Source organism: Ursus americanus, chromosome 8 (genome assembly GCF_024610735.1).
Source record: "Ursus americanus isolate L20-20 chromosome 8, mUrsAme1.1.p, whole genome shotgun sequence".
Classification (NCBI taxonomy): Eukaryota; Metazoa; Chordata; class Mammalia; order Carnivora; family Ursidae; genus Ursus; species Ursus americanus.
In genome coordinates, this window is record NC_142134.1 from 82,044,150 (window position 1) to 82,058,318 (window position 14,169).

The 14,169-nt window shown below is 48.6% G+C and overlaps 1 protein-coding gene across 1 annotated transcript in view; it reads right to left on the reverse strand.

Moving 5' to 3' along the window:
- Nucleotides 1-937: 937 nt before the first annotated feature.
- RNF4 (ring finger protein 4) overlaps nt 938-14,169 on the reverse strand; it is a 32,964-nt gene continuing 19,732 nt past the window's right edge. Inside the window, exons 4-8 of the mRNA XM_045774762.2 lie at nt 13,629-13,708; nt 5,051-5,060; nt 4,468-4,627; nt 3,797-3,845; nt 938-3,199 (exon numbers count right to left, since the gene is read on the reverse strand). Of these exons, the coding sequence (XP_045630718.1) occupies nt 3,050-3,199; nt 3,797-3,845; nt 4,468-4,627; nt 5,051-5,060; nt 13,629-13,708 (449 nt within the window). The 3' untranslated portion in view covers nt 938-3,049. The remainder of the gene's footprint in view (nt 3,200-3,796; nt 3,846-4,467; nt 4,628-5,050; nt 5,061-13,628; nt 13,709-14,169) is intronic.

The window sequence follows — 14,169 nt, forward strand, 5'->3', positions numbered from 1 at the left end:
GAAAACATCATGAACAAGGTGGACTTATCCAAGAATGCAAGGTGGTTGTACACCGGGGCGGGGGGCGGAAATCAAGGAACGTAATGTCAATGACCTCACCCTTCCGTAGGGAACTTTCAAACCTTGAGGACTGTGGCTCATCATCCCCTCTTGCTCTCTCAGGACTCCTGTAACTGACCTTTGCATTTTGACTTTTCACTGGTTTGGGGGGGCTGGGTTGGGGACAGCCTCCCTCAAGGAATGTACACCCAGAAGGCAGTGATATACGTGGATTTCTCAATACCCACCAGAGCCAAGTGCAATACCAGAGCAATGCAAGCATGCACTGAGTGTTTGAATAACTTCATTTTCCTCTGATCTGACTCGTCTCCAACTGAAGGTCGGGCCTCTGAGCTCCAGGTGGCCAGCATGTTCACCTTTTCTATCTCTTGGGCCACTCGATAGGTGTGGAGAAAGGCTAAGGCAAGCTCTGCCAGCACCAACTGCCTGGGAATCCCAAGCCCACTCCCTGTTTCCAGCTTTCTGGGCACTTGACCAACTAGGGCACTGACCAACGCTCCTGGGCCCTCGCCCCAGAGTGGACGGTGACCGTGTCTGGGTGGTTGAGGCAGGGGTGCACCAGAATCCCAGGTCCATCTAAGTCCACGCTGCTCAGAGCTCCTTTCCTGAGCTAGTGCTGGTCAGACAGCCCCACAGCCAGCCTCGCTTCTTAGGGCCGAGGTGAAGATTCTGCTGAAGGATTCCAGGGCCTAGACTTGTGGTTCCATTCCAAGAACGACCTCTCGCCTGCTGGTTTCTGGACAGTAGCCAGACAAGCAAGTTTCCTGCACACACTGACAAAATATGCTGAACTGGAGGAAGACAGGAATCACACATCTTGGGCAAAAGGGTAGAATATCCATCCCAGAGAGCAAATGAATGCACAAAAGAAATCTGGTTCAAATTAATGGTTTTATTTCCATCTGTAACACTAGCAGAGGAGTCCGAAATAGACTGATGTACATGGATATAGTTTAAATGTAACAAAGAAAGATTTGAACTATGTACAATGAAAAAAGGAAAATGATTTTTTTTCTTAATCAACCTTTTCCTATTCTGCAGTTTCTAAGTAGTAGAAACTAACCATTTTTTTCCCCAATTTAATTTAGTATGAAGGAATACAACCTTTATGATCAACCATTTGTCCTTAAGCACAAAACTTAAAGGAGATTTTGGCTGCATGGTCGTCTTGGTTTCTGAAGTCTGGGTACTGCTGGAACATAACAAAAGAGTTTCCACGAAGCCCAGAAGGAACTTAATGGCAATGATGTCCAAATAGAGGGTGGACACACCGAGCATCGTGCCGATGAGAACTGATGTCCTGCCCTCCTCGACTCCAAGTAGAAAATTATTACTTTCATCCAAATTAACTGGAAGTGAGCCAAACAGTTAAAAAGTCAGAATGAAGAATAGAACAAATTTCTTTTCACAGAGAGGAGGGACACTCCTTCAGCCCCGTTTAAAGTGAATTCTGTGCCGAGTCCCTGCTCCTTCAGAAGGGTAAACTGAAGGTCAGTTATTGCTAGCAAAGCCAGAGGAGGCCCTGTTTCCACCTTGAAGATGTTTCACAAGAAGAGGCTGTTGGTTTGGCTTAAAGCCCTCTGAGGAAGGAGGGTGCAGAGGCGGAGGCAGGCTGACACGGCAAGGACTCTCCCCACTAGCTGCCCCAGGCCCTGTGCTGTGAGGGGCATCTCAGGCCACCCCGCTGCCTCCCTAAGGACCAAGAGGCTCACACCCATAGATAAGCAGAGCATGTTATGTGGCTGCCTTGGGGAGGAGAGGCCACCACACTTTGCCAACCAAACCTATGGAGCAGTCAAAAGCCCGAAGGATCGAAGCCTGAAAGGCCCAGAGAAGCAGCTTCTAAAGTGAATGTCAGTTGGTGTGGGGGTGTGGGTGAAAGCCAAAGAGTCCAGCTAATGGCAGGTATGCCAAACTCTCTGAATCTCTGGGCAGCCATGACTTGGACAATAGCATGGACATGGGTGGCTGGTAAGGCCACAGGTATTGCCACCACCTCCCAGTACTGATGCTTGAGTAGACATTAGGCAGTGGGAACTGAGGACCAGAGGGCATGTGGCAAACAGGATAGATTTTATCAGAAAAGAGAGGATACCCGACCACGTCTGCCCTATAGAGCTTGCAGGGCCTGTGCCAGGTGAAAAACTCTGGGACACGGGTTAAGTTCCTGAGAACAGGTGGTGAATAGGACGGGGTGGGACAGGCACTGCTCCACAGGCAACATGAGGCCTCTGAGGGGACACTAAGAGTGCTACATCTCCTGGGCTTGCTGAAAAGTAGGCAAAGAACAGGCTTTATTGCACACTTCGTTCTTAGGAACCTGGGAATTGCCCTGTAGAGATTCTCTTGATCTACAGAAATCCCTGCACATCAATGCTAAGGTGCAGGTGGAATCACGGGTGACCTCTGACTCTCAAAGGAAAAAAAAGTCCGGTGGTGGGTCTTTCCAGGGCCATGCTCACAACACCCGGGATCCTTGGGCCGGATGGACTTTGTTTGGCTTGGTCACGGTGGCAAACAGATGCCTGGGTCGATGTCACTTGCCTGGGAGAGCTGGGCAGACCTGCGTGCTCTCTGACCAGGGCCAGCCCCTTGACGACACTGCCAGGAGGAAGCTGGGGCAAACTTTCCAAATGGGGAAAATTTCTTGGCAAACATGCAGGTTCCAGAAAGAGGCTAGAACCACGATTCTCAGTTCCAATGTGCCTAACTCCCTCTCTCCTACCCTGGAACCAGACCACCCAGAGCAGAGATGAAGCCCCTGGCCTAGGCGGGCCCTGGCTCCAGCTCCACAGCAGTGACTGGAGGTAACGAAAGGGCCTAAAAGGGGGTTGGAAACAAAAAGAGCAGTTTACATATCAGATGTTGCTTTTGAAATAGTCTTTTTGAGCTCAGGAAATTGAGGCAGAGAACCCATGAAAGGCTGTGTGGAGAACCCAGCCAAGCTGTCTGTCTGTTCGTCCACCTCTCCTGAGCAGCTCTCCACACTTCATATATAAATGGGGTGGTATCGTTTGTGGTTGATCTTTTTCCTGCAAGTTGGGCAAGTGTTAGCATTCTTGAGGGAGTCACGGAGGCACTGGCTACAAAAGACGTGGCCACATTCTGTAGAAACAATGAGACGTCCATTCTGTACAATCTAGAAAACATAAAAAGAACAGCCTCCATGTTTGCCCTGGTCCCAGAGCAGCGGCAGTCCCCAGAGAACCTCACTTCTGCTGAGATGAGGGGAGGAAGGGCTAGGCAGGTCTGGAGAACTGAAGATACCTACCTGCTCTGTAGTGTAGACAAGTACGAGCGGGGTCCCTGAAGCCTAGGGCAGAGGCAGGAGCCACTCTCCTGGCAGCAGGGGCTCAGGAGGGTTGGAGGGACTCCAGATGACTGAACCCACAGGTCTACTGAGGTCCAGGGCCACCGTGTGAGCACACAGGGGGCAGTGCCAGACGGCTCAGGGGCCACAGGAAGCACTACTGCTTCTGCTGAGGCTGGGACGGGGAATACACGGGATGGACACACTTCCACATGGAAGCCCAAGGAACAGAGGGTCCAGAGGTGAAGGCTGCAGGGCCCAAGAAGCTGGCACAGAGATGTGTGATAGGCCATGGGCCAGCCAGGCCTGACTGCAGAAGAGAGTTATCAAATCCCACCAAAAGAGAAGACCCTCTCTCTCATCTAATTCTTTCACTGAAGCTGTGTGGAAACCAGAAGCAAGGAAGACACAGCTAAGTTTGCTTACCTCAGAGTACCCGTCCATGCAGATCGGACAACTGACAGTACCAGAGGGCCTAAAATCACAGTGTTTCATGTCAGTTCCTCGGCAAACTCAAACATTCAATTACTCTAAGTGGCTTCATAGAAGCAGCCCATATCCCTTAGCACAGGCACCAAGAGACTTACAAAAAGGCCAGCTGCCCCAAGGGGGTGCACTGGGGAGGTCAGAGGGGTACCAAAGTTCAGACAACCGGAGGTGCCCTATCTTCCCAAACCCCCAGCCTGTGTTCTCTGCCTCCCCGTCTGGGGCAGGAGCTGTGTCTAGCACCTCCAAGCATTCCTGCTGCAGATCACGGAGAGCCACTGGGTCTGTTCCGCACAGCAGGTGGTTGAGTGTGCCACCAGCCCAGGGCTAGTCACATCTACGCTGCCAGTGCCAGGCACGGTCTTATCCCGCTGGGGATGGCTTAACTGGCTCTGAATCCAGACCCACCTGCACCCAGCTGCTGAGCAGCTGCTCTGACAAGACCTTCTCGAGCCATGGGCTCACAGAACTTGCAAAAGGTCCAGTATTTCCAGTACCCTAACCCTGAGAAATGGAAGCGGGGGGTAGAGGATCCCCATTCCGGGGGGCCAAGGGGTCCCACATAGCCAGAGGCATCTGGTGAGGCAGCAGGGCGGCAGGAGTGCTGGTACCTGAGTCCTGTGGCTGCCTCCTCCCTGGTGTTTCGGGGAGTATGGGTGGTCACGTACACGTCTCTGTCCCTGGACAGCTCCTCGTCATCACTGCTCACCACACAGCTATCAGCGTGGTCCTGGCGTGGCCGCCTCGCATTCCTCCTTGGCCGCCTCCTTTCTGAGGTGTGAGTCCATGCTCAGGGCAGGGTCCCTAGCCCTATCACCCCACCACCCCCTTGCCGCCTGGTAAAGACCACAGATCCAGACTTAAGAGGCACGGCCACCACACCCAGAAGGTCCTGCCCAGCTATGGAGAGGCCACCCTCCTGTCTTCCCAGGAGCCCCATCCCTGCCATGAGCAGGTGTCTGAGCTGGGAGGCCACCTAAAGTCTAAGGTGATAAGCTTTCTCCAAAATCCAACGGGACTGTAGTTCAGCACTCGGGGTGCTGTCTCTCCTCAACCAGCACAGTGCCCTGACTGCAGGCATCTTCCTGCTCAGCATCCACACACCCAAGGGCCTGACAAGGACTTCGGCACTGCACCTGCCCCCCATGTCAGTTCTGTATCCAAACCCAATGAAAGAGAGAGGAAAGCACTCACCGTCAACAATCTTTTAAGAAGGAGGAAAACAAAAGAGAAAGACACAATCAGTATGACATAATATACTCTGTATTTTTAAAAACTTATCTTAAATGATAAAATCGAAGCACTTCTTGTTTCAAATGCAAAATTCTCAGGGGAGCAGTAAAGCCATCCGGCAGGATAGAACAGGTGCAGGGAGAGGACCTGCCCCCAGCCAGCACCAACAGGGATCTGCACACCTCTCCCCTCTAGTTAAGGCCCATCCCAGGCACCTCTGCCTCCCGGCAGCTGACACACTGTACTTCAGTCCACCAGGTGCTGAGTGAGTCTGGGAACTGCAGGCTTCGTGACCTGGGGAAGTGACTTACCCTCTGGGAGCTGCCAACTTCCTCTTCTGGAGAACAGAGGCACCAATGCTCACAGCTCACCATACTGTTTCAAGGACCAAGCAAGACAACCACCGTCACAGGGCACTAGGGGCACGGAGCCCAGGACTAGCTCCATATGCTCTCCTTGTCCGGTGGGGCCAATGACAAGAATCTTGTATGCCACACAGGCTATGCCAAAGGCGGATCCTTACTGGGAGGAGGGTTTGCAGTGCTTATTATTGGGAACAATTAAGTAATTAAACAAAGTAGGACATGCAGGGACTAATGAGTGGCACACCAAGGACCGAGATCAATCTGATTTCGTGTTCTCTGGGCCTACAAAAAAGTTACTGAGAACTTGACAAGGCCAGCATCTGATTACTCAGAACTTACACCAGGACTATTTTTGCTATAGTAGTTTCATACCTTTATCTCTTCAACCCCCTCTGAGCTCGTAAACCTGTCTGTCTACGCTGGCACCAGGAGCACACCTTTTCCCTCTTGCTCATCACAGGCCATCAACTTCAGGAAAGTGCTCCTGGCTGCTGATGTTCAAAGGCCTGCTGCCCACCCCTCCTTGGCTGACGCCCATGGTGGAGGGCATGCCAGCCTGCCCTGTGGAAACCAGGAGCTCCCTTCAGCCCAACTCCCTCGTGGCAGCGGTTCTGAACACAAACTAGTAAGTCCTCCCAGTGAGACACTCGGGAGGCCAATTTCAGCTGCTGTAGGTGTTGGTGGTGGCAGACATGGCTGGCATCATGGCAGAAGCTGCAACACCCTCAGCCCAGGCCCCTCCTCCCTGGCAAGGGGCTGTGGTAGTGTTTCCTTGAACCCAAAGAGATCAGTGCAGATGATGGCTCCCACCTCCTGCCCTTCTGCTTCGGGCAGAGGTAACAGCTTCCATGGAGGGTCGAAGCTGAGACGTCTAGAGCTATTCCTAAAGACCTGCTCCTTTAGCCTTTTCGATACTGAGAAGCAGCTCTTCCTCCCATGTATTAAAATCCATTTATGCTTTAGAACAACTAGGGTGGATTCAGTTTTCCAACCTGAACCCTGACAGATACAAATGGCCATCCTGGGAAGGAGGAAGGTCTAAGCATAAAGATCTTCATTTTGCAGATGAGACCATAACCCACACATGGAGCTACCGAAGGCGCTTCCTCTTCTCCCAGAGAAGGCTGGAGTGTGTGACTATGAAACTGGGGGACCATCAATCTCATCATTGGGATTATGTACTGGAAAAAAAGCTTGGGCTGACAACAGGTGCAGTCCCTATGAGGTCTATAGAAGGGAGCTCTGAATTTAGCCAGGAACAGAAGGAAAATCTGCTGTGGGCAGGGATGATCCCAGCTTTCCAGCGCTCCAACACTGCCTCACCTCCCTCCGCCACGATGGGTCATTTGACTAGGTGTGGAGACACCTGGAAGGAACAGGCCACTGCTGGCTCCCCGGCGAGCAGTGTGTGGGAACCAGGTCTCCACAGGCTATGGTGAGTCAGACCCAGGCCACTTCCGGGCAGTGCTGAGCTCAGGCCAGACCTGAGCCCCCAGGGAGGTACATTCGCTGCCTCGTCCCAAGGCTCAAGACAGGTACTCCTTACGTAACTACTGGGTAAATGAATACATAGTGACCAGAGAGCTCCCCTCACTGGTGATGACTCTGTTCCCATCTTTAACACAAAAGCTCAGAGAGGAAGCTTCTTGCCCAAAGGGTAGAAAATAATGGTGCCACAGCCTGACTGAGGGACACACGGCACTGTGACTGGTGCTCCCTCCAGCCAGCAGCTGAACCACATTAAATTCTAGAACCCCTGTAGGTGTCTGCAGGGACCCCCGAATGGCCCTTCCTCATGGCTGGGACCCTGCAGATAGACAGTGCTTCCCTGGCACAAGAGAGAGGCATGTGGGGTGGGGCGGGGAAGCTCTGGGCCCTCTGATCTGGCGGAGAGGCCTTTAAAAGAAACAAAACCCCTGGTCTGAACAGCTGAGTTTGTACTGTGGAAGTGGCCTGAGATCAGACCCGCACATCCCCCTTCACCTTTAGGTCTGGCTTCTCTCTCTTGACTATGGGATAAACTGCAGGTCAGAGAGCTGAGAGGCACGTGACATGTCTGGAGAATGGACAACCCACAGCAGGCACCCGGTTGTCTGAAGCACAGCTGAGCCTCAGAACACCTGTAAGTGCTGACACCCACGTCACAGGCCCCTGGTCACTGGGGCAGGACAAGCCCCTCTTCTACCAGTGGACAAACTCCCCGGGATCCTAGGCCTCTTGAGGCTGCAGCCAATATGCTGGGTGAAAAAACGGGACAAAACCAAGCAGGAGTCCCTGGGTTCCTCTGCAGGCAAGTGGACCCCTCGCATTTCCAAGGATGCTCCCCCAGCCAGGAGCTCTGCAAGCCGCTTGCTTTACACGACCTCCCCCACGTGGCTTCACATGTTGCTGCACCAGAAAACACAGCCCCCTCCAAGCACACTGCATGTAAGCAGCTAGTCTTTGGCTCCAACAGCTGCACACAGCACACAATTACAGATTCCTATTCTTGTAGTTACACCAGGAGTACCAGGAAAACTGGCTCGGACAGTAACGTTCCAGTCAAAGTTAGCGCTCCCTGTTTGATTCCAGGTACAACTGCTTCCCCGATTCCTGGACATGGTGACTGAGCCCTTCTTTCTTCACAGAGAATTGTGCTGCTTCACTCATTCTAGCGGTCACCGGGTGCCCCTCAGGCCCCTGATTATCCCCACAGAGATGGACAGGGCTCTGTCCTTGCCGCAAGGGAGCTTCAGTTAAGGAGACCCTTTCAACAGGTTCATGAATGAAGAACTAGGTGGGTACGGAGCCTAACACAAATAGCGTGACTCATTGGTGCACCACGGAGACCAAAAAGACATTCCAGGGAAACCAAACTAACTTTAACAAAACACTCCTTGAAACAACAACAACAACAACAACAACAACAACACTTTTTTGAAATTCAATGAGGGAAAACAGTCTAAGCAAATACCATTTTCAATATCTTCCCCTTAAAGACTCAGTCTGAAGAGAGGAGTAAATCTTTTCTACCAATGCATCTGTAGCTGGAACAGAGGCTGAAACGCTGCAAATGCTCATGAAGGGGTGGGCGCTTGGGTGGCTCAGTCAGTTAAGCATCTGCCTTTGGCTCAGGTCATGATCTTGGGGCCCTGGGATCAAGTACCGTGTCCAGCTCCCCACTCAAGGTGGAGTCTGCTTCTCCCTCTTCCTTTGCCCCTCCCCTGGCTCATGCACTAATAAACAAACAAAAGTCTAAAAAAAAAAAAAGTGGTTTGAAAATCTTACATCACCTATTAAACCAGGTAAGAAAGCAAGAGGATGGAAAATATGAGCAGAGCTTTCCAATAAATGGCACGCTAGTATTTCCATCAAGTTTCCCACTGAAAACCACCAAAACAAAATAAAACATACATATTTTTTTACAGGTATCCAAAAAAATTATTGGCCAAACTGAAGGGAATACAATAATCCACAGGGAAAAAACCCACAGAAGATTCTTGAAAAACTGAAGCTTACTTATGAAAGCCTCACTGAGAAACCAAAGCCCAGGCAGGACCTGTGAGGACAGGTCATCCAGTGAAGGCCAGCTACCTCGTGCAGGCCAGGTTCAAAGAAAGTCTCAGGAATTATCAAAGAACTGACACACACAATGTATTTTCTGACCAATAATGCAATAATTCAAAGGATCAGTAACAACATGGGATGCCTGGATTGCTCAGCTGATTAAACAAGCATCTGCCTTTGGCTCTGGTCATGATCCCAGGACCCACTGGGCTCCTTGCTCAGCGGGGAGCCTGCTTCTCACTGTCTGCTGCTCCCCCTGCTTGTGCTCTCTCTCTGGCAAATAAATAAATAAATCTTAAAAAAAAAAAAAAGAATCTGTAACTGCAACAAAAAGGAAATAAAACCCCCACACGTTTGGAAGTTAAAAAAAAGACTAATTTGATAAATACATGGAATTGAATGTAAAATACTAAAAAATCTGTAGGATATAGCTTAAAAAATATAATCATAAAGGCATTTATTAGAAAAGGGATGAAAATTATTAAGTTAGAAAAACAGCAAAATAAACTAAAAAAAAAAAAAAAAAAAGCAGCAATCCTGAATGAAAACAAACTTATAAGGATCCACAAGCTAAAAATTGGTTCTCTGAAAGATCTAACAAACCTCCGGTGATACTAATCTAAAGAGACAAAACACAGCCAACATCAGAAGAAACGAAAAAGGAGCCATCACTACAGATTCCACAGAACATTAAGACATCACGAACAAATTTATACCAATAAAAATAAACATTTTAAATAAGATCAACAAATTCCGAAAAACTTGAGGCTAGGTACCTTCACTGTGGAGTTCTACCAAACCTGCAAGGAAGAGTAACTCCAAGATTACAAATCTTCTGGAGGACAGAAAAAAGGGTGCTCAACTCATGATACCAACACTCCGATATCAAAAACCTCATAAGGAATGTGTACAAAATAAAAATTACAGACAAACCAATCCTACTCATAAAAATAGAAGCAGAAGTCATATATAAAATAGTAGCAAACAGAATCTGGCTATATAAAAAGACCACAACATTGAATTAGTTTAACACTAAAAACCAACGTATTCTCCACTTCAATGTATGAAAGCGGAAAAACTATCCTTCTGTGGAAGTGTTAAAATTCAACACTGATTCTTTTTTTCTTAAGAAGCACATTTTATTTTTTATTTATTTGAGATAACAGTGCACACGTGTGTGCACAAGCATGGGGTGGGGGCAAAGGGAGGAGAGAATCTTATACAGACTCTCCACTGAGTGCAGAGCCCACTAGATCCCACGACCCTGAGATCATGACCTGAACCGAAATCAAAAGTTGGATGCTTAACCAACCGAGCCACACAGGTGCCCCAAATTCAACACTGATTCTTGAAGAAACCTGCAGACCAACAGAAAATAGAGGGGAATTTCTCCAATCTGAATTAAGGGCATGAACAATGACAGCAATAAAACCTACCATAGAGAACTTATTTAACAGTCCAAATCTGAGAGGATTCCTTCAGTTTTGGGATGAGATAAGAATGTCCAAGACTGTCACCATTTTTATTCACCCAGCACTAAATTTTCTCTAGCCAGTGTGTTAAGGAAGAAAAAAGGAAATAGAAAAGAACCAAAATTTATTGTGTATACAGAAATCTGAAAGATTTACCTATTAATAACTGCTACATTGAAAAACTGCATTTCTTTATATTAGCAAATAAAAACAAAAAAAAGAAAACTTTATAATACCATTTTTAATAGCTTCCTAAAAAACTACTATGTATTTAGGAATAAATCTTCTAACAAAAGATTTGCAAAACCACCACAAAGAACACTGTAAGAATTTATTAAGAGGAGCTAAAGACACCACCTCAGACCACACACAAAAGGCAATTCAAGTGGGTTACAGACTCACTTGGGGAAAGCGAAACAGTACAACTCAGGATACAGAACGGATTTTATATGGATTATCTTCAACAAATTGATAAACTCAACTGTATCAAAATTAAGAACCTCTGTACATAAATCGAAAAGAAAAAGGCAGACACCTCAGAAAAAGACACAAAACCTAACTAGTGGCAAGCTCATACTTAATCACTTACAAAGAATTCTTAAAGCAAAACAAAAACAAGGCAGAAAGGGGTCTGGCTGACTCAGTCAATAGAGCACGCAACTCTTGATGTCGAGGTTGTGAGTTCAAGCCCCATGTTGGGTGTATAGCCCACTTAAAAAGATGTCTTTTTATGCAAGGCAGACAACCAAACAGGTGGGGAAAAGACAAGGGGTTGCTCTGTTCTAGATCAATTTCTTCGGCTATTGTAAAAGTTGTATATACAACATGTGCATAAAAAAAGGTTAAAAAAAAAAGGTTTTAACAGGCACTTCACAAAAGACGAAAATGAACTATCAATGAACACGAAAGGTGTCAACCATCAGACTGGCCAAGTAAAGTGGTGATGAGCACCACAAACACTGGTAAGAATATGAACGAGCACAATCCCTTTGGAAAACAGCTTAGTATTAAATTAGTAAAAATCAAAGATACACACATCCTGGAATCCAGCAGTGATGGCCTTTTTTGGGTATGCAATGCCCAAAATAAAAGTTAATTTGGAGAGAAAATACCTAAGCAGAGATGTACGAAGTCTTTCTTACTGCATCTTACAGCATTTTTTAGTTCTCTTAATTCACTGGGGCCTTTGGAGTCTTTAGAGTTGGAAAAAGAGTCTGTGAAGTTTCTCACCCGAGGGCTCACTAAAGTTCTGAAGTCAGGCCTGGATCGGGGGATGCAGAGATTCCAGTCTTTAAGATACAGAGCTAGCTACTCCCAGCAGGGCCAAAGAGGTACACGTAATCCTGTTCCCACAGATTCTGGCTGAGCCGGTAAGGTCACCCCAATTTTGAAACTGATACATTTATCTGTTCACACTCTCCTGCAGGCGAGGCCTGGGGTCACCCTGAACTTAAAATTCATCTAATGGACGCTCCTTGTCCTGACTTAAAACTATTAGGTTTTCCAAGTGGATATGCTTAGAGTGAGAACTTCAGCCTCACATGTATTTCTCACTGTAAATTTAAAAACTGGCATTTGAATCTATTAAACAACAAAAAGTAGAGGATGGTTAGAATCAGGAGTGCTACAAAGCCCAAGACAATTATTTTATGGCTGGGAACCTGAGACCATGGTAAGGTAAGTCCTATGACCAAAATGACCGGTATACCTAGGACCAGAAAACCAGGACTCCCACCTCCCAGGCCAGTGCCCCCTTCCCCCATCTCCGGCCTCTGGCCAGCCATCCACTCCCAGGGCAGCTCCCCCTACCCTAACAGTCCTGCTCTGTATCTCCTAATGACTCTCCATGCCCAGGGAAACACAAAGAAGGTAAGGAAAGGTTAGGAAGGAGCCCTTTAGGAAGGGCAGTCTAGTCTTTAAAAAAAGAAAAAAAAAAAAAATCCAAGGAACGAAAGGGGATTTCATGATGCTGGCATGTCACACAACAGAAACCAATCACTGTCTCCTTGAGGGCTGGAAGGTCTTACATGCAGAATCTTGGCTATCCCCCGGGGCTGCAGGTTGGGGACTGAGTGTCAGAGAAAATATGGGCTTCAGGTGCCTTTCCCTGGGGGGCGGGGGTGCACAGACACACAATAAGACTGGTGATTTTCAATCAAGACCAGAGTCTAAACCTCTAAATCCATCAAGACAGTTCCCAATCATTGCCCTTCTTTTCTTTTAAAGAAGCCTTGAAGCTTCTCAGCACAACCCTACTCTGAAATTGTAAGCACAATCAGAGTAAGCCCAGGCCCAGAGGGCCCCAAGGCCAGGGGGACACTCAGCTACTACAACCCCAGTCCTCAGCCACACCTGCCTCCCGCTTGCTCCACTTCACAAACTGCACATCAGATCAAACAGAGCTCAAGAGGCATCCTGGAGAGACAGACGCACCCTTAAGGTGCAGGTCTGTGGGCTGAGTAGCTGCCTGGACCCTCACACAGGCGTGCGCCCCCACGCTGTGGAGCAGATCTCCTTCCCCGAGGACCACATGGGGCAAGTGTGCTCTTTGCCAGGGTCCACAGCTGGCGCCACAGGAAGCGGCACAAGCAGCTTCCCAAGCCCCATCCTTCCTGGAGACAAGCAGCGATGCAGGGTGCCTGCGTCCTCCAAGGCAGCTGCTTCTGTGACCCCAGAGATCTCCCACCGGCAGTGGTGGGCCAGCATTCTCATCCCCACCAGGTGTGAGGGTGAAATTCACATTTACTGGGCACCACCCTAGGTGCCAGGCACTCAAATACAGGGTGACTTTTAACCCTCCCAATAACCTACTGGCATGGAGGGCATTTCCGCATTCAGAGTCAATGAGGCTAAGTAACTTGCCTGAGCTCACACAGTTGATATAAAGTACAGAATAGGCGACTACAGAAGTGGGGTCTCGGGGCTCTCCCCAAAGAGCTTCCATGCCAGCTGTGGAAAGGCCAGGGTCACACAGACTGACTGCCCACAGGCAACAAACCTGCAACAAAGGATTTTCCAGAAACACTTTCTATCTTGGGCTCTAGTCACTGAGTGCCTGAGTTTTTCCGCACAAACCTGTGACCAAGGCCTTCAGAAGTTGGTGCTCGCCAAGGGCCCACAGCCAGGAAGGATCACCCGTCCCGCCCCAACACTTACCACAACAGAGTCATTGTGAGTCAGGTCAACGACCACAGGCTCTAACGATTCACAGGTGAGATCCACTATTTCGTCTCCAGCTTTAAAATAAAGCATTTTAACAAGCATTAGGAGAAAAGTAAAGGCATACAGCTCCAAGCTTCATTAAATGATTACAAATGGAGCACAGTCTTATACCAAACTAAAACCCCCTCAATTGATCTAGAGCATTATGTCCAATCCCTTTTTCAGGGGGGACGAGTGCCAATGAATGCCCTTTCAGAATGTTGAGTAGCGGCAGATGGTTTTTACAACTATACCAAGGGGAGGGGGTCATATCTGTGCACATGCACACCTTCAGCCCTGTGGCCTCACACTGTCACACAACTAGGCTTCAGTACCCCCACCTGCCCCTGCACAGGGGAGAGGAAGTGACCTATCTGGGAGTGCTGGGGGACATCTGGGGAAAGGACCAAGCATGCTCACCTCAGGGCCTTTCTCTTTGGCATGGACCCGCCTTAAACCTCCTTTTTGAGGCTGCCGCTTGCCCACAGGCCTCATC